The sequence below is a fragment of the Octodon degus genome, unplaced genomic scaffold (assembly GCF_000260255.1).
Source record: "Octodon degus isolate 3935 unplaced genomic scaffold, OctDeg1.0 scaffold00084, whole genome shotgun sequence".
In the NCBI taxonomy this organism is placed as follows: domain Eukaryota; kingdom Metazoa; phylum Chordata; class Mammalia; order Rodentia; family Octodontidae; genus Octodon; species Octodon degus.
In genome coordinates this window covers 1,582,840-1,599,409 of record NW_004524660.1, presented here as the reverse complement: position 1 = coordinate 1,599,409, position 16,570 = coordinate 1,582,840, and the positions used below count along the sequence as shown (strand labels likewise).

General features: G+C 55.4%; 1 protein-coding gene across 1 annotated transcript; it reads right to left on the bottom strand.

Moving 5' to 3' along the window:
* Positions 1-5,235: 5,235 nt before the first annotated feature.
* Positions 5,236-14,096, bottom strand: Alx3 (ALX homeobox 3). Its single transcript, XM_004636902.3, has 4 exons — positions 13,678-14,096; positions 8,581-8,897; positions 5,919-6,047; positions 5,236-5,609 (listed from the first exon to the last, which is right to left on the bottom strand). Exons 1-4 carry the CDS (start codon positions 13,952-13,954, stop codon positions 5,301-5,303), a joined length of 1,032 nt encoding a protein of 343 aa, XP_004636959.1. The 5' UTR covers positions 13,955-14,096; the 3' UTR covers positions 5,236-5,300.
* Between the last annotated feature and the right edge of the window lie 2,474 nt (positions 14,097-16,570).

The window sequence follows — 16,570 nt, the reverse complement described above, 5'->3', positions numbered from 1 at the left end:
CAGGTGCTTCCTGAAGGCGCATGTCCTATGTAGTAGTCAGCAGTGTTGAGCGCTTACTGTTGCCAACTATTGCTGTAAGTACTTTATGTAGAATAATTTTTTTTTTTTTTTTTTTCAGAACTGGGCATTGAACTCAGGCCCTTGTGCTTGCCAGGCTAAATTGTTTTTTTGTTTTGTTTTGTTTTACAAATTTTGCATGCTTCTATCTGGTGATCTGAACAACTGTATTGAAGATGGCAATATGCAATATAACAACCATGGTTGAATTCCTATCATTTTGTTTAGTGAAATTCCATGTTGCTTTTTTTGTGTGTCTATATTTAGTACAGGGTCTCATTACATAGCTCGGACTGGTAGTGATCCTCCTGTTTTCAGCCTCCCAACCGCTGGGATTACAGGTGGGCATCACCACGCCCAGTCTTTTACCGTCTCAGCGCACCCTGGGGGCAGGGCCGGCGCGGCAGGCTGGAGATCGACCCCCTGCATCTGCCCCTGCATCTGCGTCTGTGTCTGCCTAAGCAGGTGCTTTAATCCACTGAGCTATTTGGCCAGCCCGACCTTCTCTATCACTTCTTCTTTTTTTTTTTTTTTAACATATTAAACTCCAGCTTTTTAATTCCTTACTGGTGCTGATTATGTATTTTATTTTTTTGCTTATTTATTTATTTATTTATTTAGTGGTACCGGGGATTGAACTCAGGACCCTGTGCTTGCCAGGCAGGTACTTATTCTACTGAGCTATCTCCCCCTGGCTGGCTTCCATATCACTTCTAATGGGTTATTTATTTATTTACTGTTTTATTTTCTTTAAAAAAAAAAAAAAAACCCAAGTAAATACCATTTCTTTCTTTCTTTTTTTCCAGTACTGGGGATTGAAGTCAGGACCTCATGCTTGCCAGCAAGCACTTAATCTACTGAGCTATTTCCCCAGCCCTGTAAATACCATTTCGATCCCTATATAAATCCCTATAAAGGACCAGGGAGATAGCTCAGTGACATAAGCACATGCATGGCAAACACAAAGTCCTAAGGTCAATATCCAGTACCAAAAAATAAAAAATAAAAAATAAATCACTATATAAGAAAATTATAGTGTAGAAAAGGAAAAGAACTTGGCTAAGGTTATACAAAAAGGGGCTGGAGGAGCCAGGGAGATAGCTCAGTAGAATAAGCACTTGCCTGGCAAGCGCAAGGGCCTGAGTTCAATCCCCAGTTGTGCAAAAAAAAAAAAAGGTGGGGGGTGCCGCTGGAGCCAGAATTCAAACCCATATCCCTGCTGCATACATGTACTCAAAGTATTAAGCAGCATTCCCCAGCATCTTTCGTGTGTATTCTTCTACTGATTTGTTCATCTTATACTTGCTCTGGTGTGGTCCCTGGCACAGCAGATTCAGGGCCAGTGCCCCTGCTTTAGGCCTCGGCTGGACTGCCGAGGCTTGGCCATGGCCTTGGCCTAGTTGCTGGTTGGTCCCGAATATATACCCTCAAGGACCTGCTGTTCCTCCCCTTTTTATCCTGAGTCTCCTTTTCTTTCTCTCCTGGTCCCAGTGAACTGCATCAGCTGTCCCTGTCATACCTATTGGGCTCACCTCCCTAGAGGCTGGCTTCCTGTCTGTCCTCTAGTGAAATGGACAATCAGAGATGCGATCGCTGGTGCTTGGCACAGTGTGCCTCAGGCCACTTAGAGCCACAGCTTAGCTCCCCTCAGCAGTGAGCCCTGCTGACTTTTCGTCCAGACTGACATTTACTCAGTGAGGGAGCTAATCAGGTGCTGAAGCTCTGTTAGCTACACACTGCTTCTTTAGAGCCCTATTTCCAAGGCGGAACAAGATCCAGGGTAATGAACTCGTCTCTGGCTCACAAGGCACAATGACAGGAGGTAGAAATGGTTAGCATTGCTGACATTCCTTCCCAATCTGCCCATTTTCTGTGTCTCCTAGAAAACAGGTCTTTGGGGACCAGAATTCTTGGGTCTCGAAGTTCCCTGTCCTAGTGCAATCCTCTGAATTCAGAGGCCTCAGAGAAGAGCTGGCCACTCTGCCACACACCCCTAAAGCTCACTCTAGGCGGGGCCGGGGCCAGCTTCCTGCCCTGATCTCCAGGGGATGGGGACATAAGCTTCTCACATCCTTCAGGGTTCAGAGATGGATAGCTCCAGGTTCCTGTGATCCGGTGATGTCCCCCTCCCAGAGGACGGACTGGGATGGGGGCCCACAGTCTTTGGGTAGGAAGAGAGCTCAGCAACAGGACTCTGGGGGCGGATGCTTGTGTTCTCCAGGTACAAAGGACCAGGCAGGGTAAAGTTTTCTGTCAGCTGCAATGGGGAAGTAAGCAGCTGCCTGGCTCCTGGGTGTGCTAGGCTCTGTTCCTGTCTAGGTTAATGAGGGTCTACACTTTGGGGTTATAATTCAGGTTGATGTGTAAGTGCCTGGAGGAGGAGGGGAAGGAGCATTGAATGCCTCTAATGAGAAGCATTTCCCCTGCTTGACTGAGGCAGGAAGCCTGGACTCACAGTACCCCTGGCTAGGGCCTTTCAGGCCTACCGGACCAACTGCCAGCGTCAAGTTTTAGGGCTTGAATCTTTAGGTGCCTCACAGGAGCAGAGAAGAGTGTTGGTGATGGGTAGACAGCCCAGCAGCCTTCATCACGTTGGGAATCCCAGTGAGGCCACGTCCTCTGTGTTGTCCTGGGACTGAGTGGAGTCCAGCCAGGCCCTAGAAAAGTTATAGGGCCTGGGCTGAGGCCTCAGTTCACCTCTGCGAATGGGGGCAGAGGCATTTGGAAATGGGGGCTGTGTCCTATGGGTGTAGAGGAGGAGGGCAGCATGGTAATGGGAAGCAGGTGGAAGGGCTGTTGATACCCCAGCCTGGGGACAGGCTGGCTGGGATGGCCCGTCAGTGGGAGGACCTGTCAGCCCAGGACCGTCCCATGGAGCAGGCTCAGGGTTACCCATTCATATTCATTATGTGTGAAGTGGGTGGTTGTAAAGTTAGCTCTCTCTTCATTTAGCTGTCACTGGACAGAAAAATATGAGCTGTGGGTGGATGCCCCTGGACGGGAGCCAGTAGCCAGTCACTGGCCTCCCTATGCCCTCCCTGCTGCAGTTCCCCCAGTCTGGTCCCTCTCCCCGACTCTGCCCATGACTTCTGCCTGCCTCTACCACGCTCACTGCCTTGATCACATGCTCAACTTTATTTCTGCTGATTTGCACCTTTCTGGCTTCTTTTGCTCGGGCTTGACATATCCTTTTCTCTTCCTTCCCCCATCTTTCTCATTCTAAGCTGAGAAGGGAGGAATTGGTCGGTTTTCTTGCATGCCGCTTCATCTCTGGCCACTCCATCTCTGGCACAGAGCAGTACCTGGCACTGAGTGGGCGTGCAACAAATGTTTGTAGAAGAAACCTTGCTCTGCAGCTCTCTGAACTTCACAGGACAGAAGGCCCCCAACTTTGCTGACTACTCTATGGGTATCGAAGCTTCTAGTACAGTGGTTGAGCCCTAGAGTTCGAAGTGGGGACATTCGCTGCATTACTGACCAGTGTGTGAAGACATGCGAGGCTCATCCATCCATCAGCCCGTCGCTAGGGGACACTTTCCTTCTTGCCTTACTCTGCCCTTCCTGATGCCCCTGGTCCACCCCCACATCTGTCAGGACAGAGAAGAAAGTCACCGCCAAAAGCTAGGGAAAAGAGGGCAGGAGCTGGCGCCTCTGGGGATGTGTGGCCACCCTGCTGTGACCGTCTTGGTTGGGAAATCTGATCCAATTGAGGACTTGCTCCCTGCTTGGGAATAAGCATGGTAGCAATGAGTCTTTGTGTGCTTGGGTTTCTCTGCCTGAAAGATGAGGCATGGGGTGGGGGTGGCTGAGCGGGAGCTGACGGAATTCTTGCAAGCAATGTGGTTGTGTTTACTGGGAGGGTGGGAGAGCCAGGCCTGCTTTTTTCTGCCTTCCAGGCTCCAGAGATAAGGCAGAAAGTGGGGATGAAGGATAGAATGGGTAATACTCTGAAACCACAAGAAAGAGTTCTGGTTTTTGTCTCTGCCCCACAGCTCAGACGTGCTCCTGGGGCATCTGGGGGAAGTGACTGCCCCGCCCCCAGCCCACGGGGTCCCAGCTCGGCTCGGGAGCTCAGGGCCCTAGTGGGCACCTTCTGCTTCTGCTCTCCTATCAGCACAGACATAGGCTTAGTTCAGCCTCTTTGCTCCCATCCCCACCCCAGATCTCCCTGCCAGATGAACCCAGCCCTAGACTGGGCGCTCTTCCTTGCCTCAGCATCAGCGGAAGTCCCAGACCCTGGGCAGGTGACAGGATAGGGATGACGCGCATTGGCCATGAAGGCTTTGGGGCAGGCCACCTTCCCCAAGACCGGTAATGGCAAACCTTTCAGAGCTTTCAGTGATGCAAACAGCCCTCTGTGGCATGCGTACCGTAGGTGTACAACCATTGCCCTGGACTCTGGGACCCTTGCTGGCCCCTGGAGGGCTTTGCCAGCCTGGCCCTAGGCACAGAGTACCCTTAAAGTAACCAGGTACCGAAGTCTTGGGGATAGACAGTCCTCTGGTATGAAAAACACCGCTTTTATTACTATGCTGGGCAGCACTTTAACAAAAGTATCTTTACAAAAATTGGGGTTGGGATCTCAGGGACCCAAGATTCAGTTATGGCTTCCACAGCATAGCCCTGGCCTGATCTCACTGAAGTGAATCCAAATATTTGGTGGTTACGGATGGAATTCCTGCAAACTCAGAGAAGCACGTTGGGAGATCCAGCCCAGGCTGCTGGAAGGGACGGCGAGGGCAGAGGGCACCCTCTGAGCCAGCCTTCACCTTCCGCACCAGACTCGGCACACGCCCCCTGGCGGCGGGGAGGAGATGCAAGGTCTTCTAGGTGGTCTAAGAAGTCTGGCTTTCCCCGTCCTGAAGAGCTTCTCCCAGTTTAATCTGGGTCCTCCTAGCATCTTCCCGGACTGCCTGAATGAGCAGCAGTTCAGCTCTCTCAGCTAGAGAGATGACAGGCAGACTTAGACAAAGTCTTGAGGAAGCAGATCCCTCCTTGGATCCCAGTTTGAGGGACCCAGTTGTGGCAGAAGTCCTGCCCACTTTTAAACCCCCTTTATTCAAGGCAGCCCTACTTTTTTATTAAAATAATAAAAAAGACCCTGTAGACTATTTTCTGCTGGGTGCGGAGGGTCCCAGCTGTTCTCCCAGGCCTCCAGCACCATCTGGGCTTGGAGCCTGGACCTGAAGCAACTGGGAACAGAAAAGGAGGTGGCAGTTTAGTCTGCGCGGCTCTGCAGCTTATCACGTGGTCCAGTTCAGCAGGCTGGGCGGCTCCTTGGGCTTCACCCTGAGTGAGACAAGGCTTGGGGACTTGTAGTCGCCATCTGGGGAGGGCTCGATGCTGTGGCCTCCCAAGGTTGGGGGAAAGCCGTGGATTGAGTAGATGCCAGGGTGGGCTGCTGGGGATGGTGGCACCCCCATGAAGCCAGCCACATTCCCATGGGAGTGGGAATACGGAGACATGCATGGGGAGGGGATGCCCTCTGGAGACACGAGGCAGGGGGCCCCTGGGCTCCCAGATCCTGGGTTGGGCCACAGGGAGTTCTGCAGCTGAAATGAGAGGGAGAGAGAAAGCCCATGAGCTCGCAGCCCCGGGAACCATAGTCTTATCTAGAAGCTCACTCTCTCTTCGCCCACAAGACCCCAGACTTTCTCTTGGAACCCAGGAGGCCCGTGCCACTGCCAAACTTTCTCCTGTGATTCCTTGGCACTCCAAGTGCATCACTCCTGAGGCAGGAAAGAGCCCCAGTTTGTGGAGGAAGAGGTTCAGCGATTTACTCAGGTCTCCCCAGCCGATGCCGCTTGTTGGGGATTCCATGGGACATGGCCATATCCCACAGGGTGGGTCTGGGGTCTCACCTGGGGATGGCTGTCAGGGCGGGGCAGCACAGAGATGTCATAGGCAGCCGTGAAGGGGTTCCGCCCCTCCTGCATCTTTCCATAACGCTCTCGCTTCCGCCACTTGGCTCTGCGATTCTGGAACCAGACCTGAGGAGGAGTGTTGGGGCGGGGGTGGGGTGGGTGGGTGGGTGGTGAGGGGCACTGGAGCACCTTGAGGAGTGGAACCCGCTGGGGAGAGCGCTCACAATTATGACCTCCCATGGACTGGCAGCTGGCCCTAGGCCAGAGGATTCTGAGCTGCTGGGGCTTATAAACCCACATTGTTCTCAGGGCCAGGGGAGCTGGGAGAGGCCCAAGTCCAAACCATGTTTACTGGTCCCAGGGGCCCCAGCTACCATTCTCCAGGCTGAGTTGGTCACTCGGTTTCTCCAGCCTGGTGTGTCTGGCTGGGGAGGTGGGAGGGCTGTGGACATCAGATGCCCAGAGCACTTCCTAGGAGGCCCAGCGCCCTTCCTAGGGGGCCCAGCACCTTGGTTACAGGGCTTCTGGCCTCATTGCTGCTTCTCCTTTTCCAGTCTGCCCACCTCGCATCATCCAAGGCATCATAAAGACATTCTGTTCAGGTCATGGTCCCTTTTATACCCTCAGTAGCTCCCTAGAGGCCTTGGCCTAGAGCCTAGCTCTTAATAAGGCCCCTTGGGATTGGCCTCTGCCCCTTCACAGCCCGTGTCCTTCCAGGCAACAGTCCTCGGTTGTTCCAAGTTCCCTCCCAAACTCCCACCACCCTTGTCCTTGAAGATTGCCCTCGAGTTTGCTCCTTCCCGCCTTTGTTTAGGTTTTGCCTGCCACACACCCAGACTGGGTACCTTCGCCAGACATCTGTAACATCCTGGCCCTCTCACCAATGCCTCCCCAGGATGTTTGGGAACGGCTCCTGTTCATTTGTTGGCTCCCGCCGAATGGGGGTGGCACATCTGTGTGTTGTGCATATTGTATTCTTATCTGTGATGAACAGGTTGTTTGGTATATGCCCTATGCGATTATGTGTATTGGTGTCTACATTATTTTTGGTACCAGGAATCGAACTCAGGACCTCACACTTGCCAGGCAGTGCTGCACCGCTGAGCCATATCCCTGGCTGGTGTTACATTTTTTTCTTTTACGTGTATCATTTAATGTTTGTAGGTCAAGGTCTGGGCTAGATGTTGATAATATCAGCATAAAAGCAAATGCAATGCTGCTTTCCAGGAATCTAGCCAGGAATCACAACAGGAGAAGCTGTGTGTGTGTATATGCGTGTGCGAGCGTTTAATCCAGCTCCGATGAGATGAGAATCCCCCCCCCCTTTCTGCCCTCCCCACAGTCATTGCTACTCAAGCAGGCAGATACAGCCCTGGCAATTAAGAGGCTGTGCACACGCCTCGCCCCTCATTCCAGGTTTCAGGGATGTCAGAGCAGATCCAGTCAGGAAGGCCACCCTGTCTGCTCAGCTTTCCAGATTTTCTTTCTCTGTACTCCCTCCTTTGCAGATGAAGGAAGCCCCACCAATCTGATACCTTAGCTGGGAGTTACTTCCCTTTCACCAGCATGTCCCTTGGAATTACCCACTGCTTGGGCTGGAACTGCCCCATACACACATTGTCCCATGTGTGGTTCTATTATTCCTATCCATGGGGTGGGGCTCTGGGTAGGTATCATTCTGCTATCAAAGAAAACACCTCTCCTCCAGGGGCTCCGTCCATGGGGAAGCTTCTCATGGCCCTGCATTGAGCTGAGTCTGGCTGCCAGGCCTTCTCTTGCTCCATGACAGCTGTCTCTGCAGACTTGCCCGCCAAGTCCCATGTGGCCCAGAGCTGGTCTCTGCCCCAGCACCTTCAAAGAATCTCTGGAAGGACCCTATGCAAGATGTGCTCGGCATGCCCCCGGCCCCTGTTAAGTCACCTTCTCACCATTCCCTAGAAGCCCAAGCCTTCTCCCAGCACCTTCTGTTGGTGTCAGAGAGCTGCCCTGTGTCAGCCTCTTCAAGGCAAGGCCACAAACAACCTTCATCCGGGCCACACTTACACTGAACCTCTTTCCCAAGCCCCAGCCCTGCTTGGCACTTACATGTTCTCTGACAGACTTCCTCCTTTCCAGAGACTACCTCCCACCACTCGCCACAAACTGGCCCCCGGCCTATGTGAGGCTGGCGCCAGACCATCCCCAGGGTCTGGTCTCTGTGCAGGAGAATCTGCTGGGGTGCAGAGTAGCTCCCCATCGGGTTCTCCTAGCTAGAGACAGAGAGCTGGCAGAGGCTGCATGTCATGGGCTCACAGTGACTCTGACACGCCGAACAGGCACTGTCCCATTCTGGACAGCTAGGAGCAGCCCTCATGTGTATTTGAGCTTCACTGCTTTCGAGGTGCTGCCTAAGATGCTGAGATTCAGTGACAAGACACAAAGCACTTGACTAGCTGGTGAGTGGGGCACACCTCGAACTCCCGAATAGGTCTTTTGACTCCACGATGCCATTACCCATCCACACAGGCATAAGCCTCAACCTGGGTGGGACATGTGGAATAAACTCCAAGGCCCAGACTTAGGCAGGATGCGGGGAAGGGCCCTTCCAGCCCTTCACAGTGTGGCCCACGGGCTGAGTGGCTGAGACAGCCAGAGAGCCTGGTGCCTCTAGTACCCTCACCTGCACCCTGGCCTCAGTCAGGTCCGTGCGCAGAGCCAGCTGCTCCCGGGCGTACACGTCAGGGTAGTGGGTTTTCTGGAAGACTTTCTCCAGTTCCTCCAACTGGAACGTGCTGAAGGTGGTGCGGTTGCGGCGCTTCTTGCTCTTATTCTTGGCCAACTCCATGGAGTCAGGGAGTCCCGGGGAAAGAGGGACACGCAGACTGGCCAGGCAGGGGCCAGGAGAACCTTGCAAGTTAGAGGGCCCGTCTCCAGGGCTCCTTCTGCAGTCCAAGGGCAGCGGGGTAAAGCTGGCAGCCTTGGAGGCCTTCTCCTCGGCTGCAATGGAAAACAAAAAGGAGGATGGAAACCGAACCAGGGGGGTTGTGGGTGGAATGGAGGGAGGGGAAGAGCATTGACGCTTCAGTCTCCGCCTCCCCCTTCCTCTTCTTTCCCTTCCCTTCCTCCCAGCAGCCACCTTCCATGGGAGCCTGGCATTCAGAGGGCTGCTCCCTGGGCCTCCAGCTGGGGAGGGGGCCCTAGGGAACCCTGTGCTCTGTGGTCTGGGCGGATCTGCTGGGGCCAGAGAGGGGCTCATTTCGGGGAAGTGCTCTGTGGTAGTGCATCCCACAGGGTGTGGAGGTGCCGGGATTGGCGCCACAGCAGGGACCGCCACTTTGGCAGGCCAAGAAGTGGGGCAGGGAGTGAGGGTGGGATAGTCCACATCTCCCACCCCTGCCAGGAAGGACTCCCTCATTCCAGATTCTCCCTTGGTTCCCACGTTACATGGCCATGCCTCTGTTCCCAGCACCAAAAAGGCGAGGGACCATGACACTCAGACCTCCTTTGGCTGATCGTGCTGTTTCTTCCCTCTGCACTCCAAGCCTCAGGTCAACACCACTAACTCTCCTAGCTTTGGAGTGGTAGGGACAAATAATTTTCCAAAAGGGTGGCTTCGCTCATTCCTCCCAAGGCAATGGGGTCTATGCCAACAGATAGGTGGAGACCAGACAGGCTATGCTCAGTAAGCGAGAAGCGGGGACCAGCTTCATGATGCGCACACTTCCTTCTCCAGTATTCACAAGTCCCTGCCTGGTGCTCCCTCCTTGGGAGTTTCTGATTGTTCTCCCATCGTGCACAAGTGACAGGCAGGGAGGGCTCGCCTGCAGACTGGGAACAGTTCCCGGCAGCCCTCACTCAGGAAGCTTGACAGAGCCCCATGATCAACCAACAGAGTTTGGTGAAAAATAGGTCACCCCAGTCACCCCACCCTCTCTCTGGCAAAGACCCCCAGTGTTGTCCCCATGAAACCCCTCTTCATCAGTCCTCTGGGATGGCAGCCACAGTGCCACAAAGACAGCTGACTCACATGGCCCCTTCTCCTGGCCCTAGGCCCATCTCCAGTGGGGGCCTTACCCCTAGAAGGCCCAGCTAGCAGGGACTGGGTATCAAGCTCACAGCTGGAGGGAAGGACTCCAGAGATGGGCTTCTCAAGATCTGAGTCAGATGAGTCCCTACCCTGCCTTGTGAAGGACAATTTGGACAAGGTCCTCCTCAGCTGGAGGGTGGTTTATAACCTCCCAGGACCACCCAGACTATGAAAGAGGCTCCTTGTGTGTGCTAGAGGCCTGGAACAGCCGAAAGGAGGTGTAGCTGGGCCTCCAGTGTGACAGCCCAGACACCAGGCTTCCTCACAGTTCAGGTGAAATCTAGGGGAAGAAACATAGCCTCTGCTGTCCATTCTTGGCCAACATAGCTTGTTCGAGGGCACAATTCCATTTGGTAGGAAGCAGGACTCATGTAAGTTGAATGGAAGAACTGAAAATATGGCAGGGAACTGCAGGGGACATCTCGCATATGGCAGGCTCCCTCAGTGGCCTTTGGGTTCTTAGGCAGGCTGTCTGGGACTCTAGGCACAAAAGAGGTGATACTCAGGGCAGGGGTTCGGGAGCACTTCAGGGAGCCCCTCAAAGCCTGAGGCTTGTTCTCACTCACTCTCATACCCTTAGTGTCTGTCTCAATACAACCTACCCAAAAGAAATGCTAAGATTAGGGGTGTTTGGATTTGCTTTCCTGATCAGTAGTCACCCAGCAGTCAGGGGAAAGGGATGAAAATGCAGAAGGGTTTTGCAGAAGAGCAGCTCTCCAAAGAGGCCAAGCCCACTGGCCTCTGCTACTTTCCATGCCTCACCAATCTACAGATCTCTCAGAGGACTGCTCCTGACCTTAGCAGCACTACCTTGGAACCTCCATCAGCTGGAGGACTCCAGGGGGAGGGCAGCATGCTTATCTTTGAGAGATAGGATTGCTTCTCTGAAGAACACCAGCAGCCTCCTGTGGGACAAGGCCCAGGAGAAAGCCAGATAGAAATGGGGTAAATGGAGGTCTGCAGTCAGGGACAGGCAGCCCAGGCATGAAAGCCAGTAGTGTAAGTTCAGGCTTGTCAGGAGAAGGCTGCTCTGGTAAGGAGGGCAGCAGTGAGGTTTGTATAGGATCCAGTGTGCCTGGGTCATATTGGGTGGGCGACAAAGAGCACTAGTGTTGGACTCCAGGAGCCTGGGGCTCCGTCCCTGGGCATCCTTTACCTGAGCCTTCCCCCCACCCCAAACCCTAGTGGCAGTCTGTCCTGAGTGAAAGCCAGGCACCAGGACTGGAGTCTTTAATGTACCAGAGAACTCTCTGACCCTGACCTGGTCATCACACCTGCCAGTCTGGACTAGATGCTGTGCCATGGAGCAGCCCTTCTAGGCTGCCTGCACTGCATGGCGCCCTGCTGCCCGGATGGGTGGCTTGCACTGCGGCAGCCACAATCTCCACTCTTTGCAAATTTGTTCTGCGCAGTTTCTAAAGGAGCATGGAATTTCTTGAAGCGTGGGCAGCGGCAGCTTTAGGCGAAGATCTGAAGCCACCGCAGACTTAAATGTGCACTAGATCTCTGGGACCTTAATGCTCTCCCTAAAGGTTCTCAACTTTGTCCGCGGTTGGTGGCGTCCTAGGGAATCAAGGTCTAAGCCGGGGCAAAGCTTCATCAGGAGTCACTTCCAGAGGGCCCTTACGACTCAGGAAGCAAGCGTAGAGACCGCCTGGTGCCTTGCGGGGAGTAAGAAGGTCTCACGGGGCAGCTCCCCAAGCCCGCTGTGCAGCCAAGCGCCAAGCTGGGAGAGCCGATGGTGGCTGCACAGCTAGGATACCGCTCCTGTCCAAAGCCAGGCTGTACTCTGCGAAGGGCGGCCTGAGGCCCGCGGGCTTCGGCGGCGGGAGAGGAACGCGGGGCATGGGACTCCCAGCCGCGCCGCACATGGAACACAGCTGCAGCCTCACTGGTCTGAACTGGGACCGCTCAGAGCCCAGCATTGTAAAAGCAGGCAAATAGCTTTAGTTCCTCCTTCGCCCTCCACGGCTCCCGCAGACCGTGAGGCTCCAGCACCCTAGGCTGTCCCTCTCCAGCAGTCTCACTGCAGCTCCTTGGCCGCCCGCAGAGCTCAGGTCGGGACCGGGCGTGCGTGCTCCGCTCGCAGCGCTGCGTCCTCTGCGTCTGGCCTTTTCCCATTCGACTGCAGCGTCGATTTTCGTGTCCCGCTTGTTTTCACTTGGGGGTTCCGTCCTTTTAAGACATCCCCTTTCCTTTCGTTTTGTCTGCTCGCTCCCGTCATCCTGTCCTCTTTTCCTCGCCTGCTTTGACCTTCCCCTGCTGCTTCTTCGTTTGCTCGTTCATTTGTTCCTTTCCTGCTTTCCTGCCTGCCCAGCTCGCCCGCCACTGTCTTAACTCTTGCTCTGGCCGCCCTCCTCTGTTATTTGCTTCCATTTTCTTCCTTTTTTGGAGTCACCCTTTACACATTTTTGCTTTCTTTCTCTGAATTTCGTTGCATGCCTGCGGTCTTCAGCCGTCGGGTCTCCATCTCAGTCCGCTCACAGATCCCCGAAGCGCACACAGCGCCGGGGCGGTCCGGGCGGCCGGTGGCGGAGACATTGGCCCTGGGCTGGTCCCGACCCGCGGAGCGCTGGGCAGGCTGAGTACCTGTCCCGGAGGTGCTCTGGACGCTGTGCGACCGCCGCCGTCTGGCAGGGATCAGAGGAGCCAGGCCAACTGCTTCTCATTAAGTCCCAACTGTGGTTTTTATCAGGAGAACCTCTTTCAAAGGACACAGACACCACGCTCCGCGGACGCGCTCATTTCCTCCGCTGACCCCCACACACCTCCCCGCCCTCTCCTACGCTCTCACCGACCCTGCCGGGACGAAGGCCCAAGCTGCCAAGCTACTCCGTAAAGGCACGGTGGCTGCGGACGGCGGAACTCGGAAGGTTCCGCCCTGGCCTCTGCTGCAGGATGCGGCCACACAGATGGGGCGGGCGATGCTGCGGGTGGCAGCAAGGCCACGGGTCAGCCTGCCAGGCTCCGGTTCAGATGCCAGGGCCCAGCTCAGGCTGTGAGCAGCCTAGGGCTGAGGCCTGCCTCGGGCTGTTCTGGAGGATCCGGTGCAGGGATGGGAGACTGCGAAAGAGTGGCTGTCGCCGGCACTGCGGCGGGGGAGGCTGGTTAGTACGAGAACCAAGAACCTTTACTCGGTCTTGAGCTCTGCAGAACCAGCATGGGCAATGCACAGTGAGCAACCTGCTCCGGAGACTGGGTAGGAGGAGGAGAGGTGGCAAGGCCAGGCCGCATCGCCCAGCTGAGCCGGCTCGGTCACTCAGGGTCCAGCTCCAGCCTCTGCGGGCTCGGTGCGCGCCAGACAAAAGCTGTGCGCGTCTCTCCAGCGTCGGTGGTCGGTGCGGTCCCAGGCCTTCGGCCTGTCCGGAGTTCTGGGTCGGTTAGCTCCCGTCTAAGTCTGGCCTCTTCCGGGCTTCAGCCGCTCTCCCCAGATGGGTGCCCGCCGTCTCTGCTCCACCCTCCCTGACCTCCCACTCCTAGCCCCGCCGCCACCCGGACGGGTGTCTGTGCCTCGCGCACCACGCTGGCCTTTGCCCGGCGCGGGCAGCCTCACTCTGGCTTCCGAGGCAGCGGGAGTGAAGAGCGAGGTGGACAGAAGCGAACAGGCGAGCGGGAAACCGAAGCCGGAGGCCCCGGCGGGCCAGGGTGGGAAGGGGAGGGTCGGGCTGCGCGCTCTCCGCGCCGCGTTACCTTCCGCGGGGCCTTCGTAGAAGTGGGCGCCGTTGAGCGCCGGGCCCGGCCCCAGGTCCTGCAGGTACTTGGCGGGCGGCTTGGCGGGCTCTGGGAGGTAGGGCTCCAGGGGTCCGCAGGCCGGAAAGCGGGTCAGCCGGGGGCCGCGGGGCGGCGCGGGGTGCAGGTGGGGCGCAGCGGCCGGCGCTCCCTGGGGGCCCGAAGGTTCGGCCCCCGCGGCCGCGTAGGGGCCGGGTGCGGGCCCCACGCCGAAAGGCGCGCAGCGCTCGGGGTCCATTCCGGTTCGGGGCAGTCGGGCCGCCGGGGCTCCGGGCTCCGCTAGCCGCGGCCTGCGAGCGCCCGCCGAGGGGGAGGGACCTGGGCTCAGGGGCGAGGAGCCCCCGGGAGCGGCGAGCGCCGCGGGGGGCGGGGGAGTAGAGGAGGGGACCCGCGTCTCTGACTTAATGCTGCAACTATCCACGTCACGTGCGGCCCCGCGCGGGTTAACCCCTCGGAGCCCGGGCACCCCCAACTCACCCCCAGGCCGGGGTCCCAGGCACTCGAGGAGAGGAAGAGGAGGAGGGCTGCTGCCTGTGGTGGGCAGGACCCCTTCTGTCTACCTGTCTGGGTGCGGTGCTGGCTCAGAGCTACACCCTCTGGCTGGTCCTGTTAACCAATCTAGTGGCTTCTGCCTTTCCAGGGGTAAGGCAGTGTGGCAGTAGACCCCCAGCCTTCCACAAACACAGTCCTGGTCCCCGGAAGTCAGCCATAGGAAGAAGCCGGAACAGGACTTGGTTTGCTCCTTTTCCTTGCTGTTTTTGCTGAGGACTAGGGAGAGAGAGAGAGAGAGAGAGAGAGAGAGAGAGAGAGATCACAACAGCAAACACAATGCCCTTAGAGAACTCATGTTTTGCACAGGGACAGGAGTCCTTAACACAAGGTGTGGAAACAGCTCTAAACTGAGTGGGGGCTGGGGAGTTTGGGCCAGGACTTAAGGCAGTCACTTGGGGAATTCTCTGATATCGGAGGTAGGTGGAATCAACCTAAGTCTCCTTGCACAGTTGTGGCAGGTTTCAAGGCAGAGCCAGGCCAGAGTAGACAGGGAGACTCCCAGGTGAAGCTAGGGGTTGAACAGCCGCTGAGCAGGTGAAGGAGCGTAGCTCTGAGCAGCCTGTGTGGAGAGAATGCCTTTAGGGCCCATCCTAACTGCAACTCCAGGGTTCAGCTGCTCCAGGGCTGCCATTGTGGGTGAGGGGGGCAAGATAGGCGTTTCCCCAGCTAAATAGAAGCATAGGATCACAGCAGTCTTTCAGCACTTCTGAAAAAGAGAAACAACCCCTACCTTCCAGCGATTTGGGACAATTATCAGAGGGCCTGCAGGCTGGGCTCATATCTCCTGGACTGAAGAGCCCTTGGGTCTAAATTAAACTATTTATATTTTCAATGCCCCAGAGACTAGCAAGAGGGGTGGGGAGTCACACATCATTTGTATTCCATTTGAATTCTCAATTTTTAAAGGAATCCTAGAGGCCTGGTGTGAACACCTCCCTCTTCCGTTGCAGGCTTAGAGGGGGTTTCTTGGCTGTCCTCAGCCAGAGTTGGGCTGTAAATCAAGGCCAAACAGGAACCAGAAGCCTTGCATCTCTCAAGAAGTCATTAAGCCATTATTAAACATACCTTAGCGTCTCTGAAGCTGCGCTAGTTTAAACCCCACATTGGAGACATTAGGGCCATTAGAGCCTCTAATCACGAACTGCAGATTGGGTAGAGAGAGGGGCACACCTGGGGCTGCTGTTTCTAGCCTAGAGGGAGGCTCAGTTCAAAATTAAGTTTTCTCTCTGGCTAGGGGGAGCCATTTTCCAGAGTCCAGTTGATTCCCAGCTCTAGCTTGCATTGATCATTAATAAAGTTTGTCAGGAATTATCAATTGGGTATTGGTGACTTTCTAGGAGGCTGGGTCAGTTCAGAACATTTAGTGAACAAAATTACCAAGCAGCTTATTTTGGAGGAAACAAGCATGGTGGGGGTGGGGATGGGGATGGGGTGGGGGTGGGGGGTAGGAATCACTACCAAGAAATTAAACAAGGCAGCAGCCTGGATCGAATGCTGAGTCTTTTGCCTCAGGTGATAACTTTTTGCAAGCTCAGTTTCATTATCATTAAATGGGCCACACATATGGACTTGGGATATTTGAGAAGCGCTCATGCTAATGTAAGAGATGATGTGATAAGGATTTCTCCAGAAGTGGGGACTTCAATTTCTGGGCTCCATCACTGATTGGCAGAAGGCTCCTGACTCCAGACCAAAAGGTGCTGTGCCTTGAACTGAGTGCAGAGACTGGAGGCTCTGAGGTCTCAGGGACCCACACTCCTTCCCAGGCCCCGAAGTACCTTGTGATCTGGCCTCCCGCTCTCTGAACAGAATCCCCATGCTTCGATGTTCCTCCCAGCGGAAGGCAGGAAGACTCAGATTACTTTGGGCCTCGTATGTCTAAGCAGTTGTCCATCCCGGTAGAGTCTCCCCCCCCCCCAGGGCCACGTAAGACAGGACACTTGACAGGGTCCCACGTTGCCCCTCTTGGTCAACACTGGCGCAAACATGTATCTTTATCTGCACCTGGTCTGGGAGGCATTTGATGGAGCAGGTGCATAGAAAACACAGCAGCAGGCCCTCTGAGGTAGTGAGCATTCCTGGTTAGGCAGGTGTGGGCATGATGGGAGACCACAGGCACACTCATTTTACAGGTAAATATACAGCACTTACATAGTATTTATAGGGTGCCAGGCATCATCACATGCATTCTATGGACAATGACTTATTTATTCTTCACAGACCCCACAAAGTACACACAGTTATTAGCCCTGTTTTATAGAGAAAGATCCCAGGCCGCAGAGAGACCTGTTTGCTCAGGGTG

What these genes read in the sequence shown, in the direction of transcription:
- Alx3 (XM_004636902.3), bottom strand. Translation starts at nt 13,954, where the DNA reads ATGGACCCCGAGCGCTGCGCGCCTTTCGGCGTGGGGCCCGCACCCGGC. An exon ending in TGACTGAGGCCAGGGTGCAG is followed by an intron (nt 6,048 to 8,580) that starts GTGAGGGTACTA and finishes ACTCCTCCTCAG; the next exon opens with GTCTGGTTCCAGAATCGCAG. An exon ending in GCCCTGACAGCCATCCCCAG is followed by an intron (nt 5,610 to 5,918) that starts GTGAGACCCCAG and finishes CTCTCATTTCAG; the next exon opens with CTGCAGAACTCCCTGTGGCC.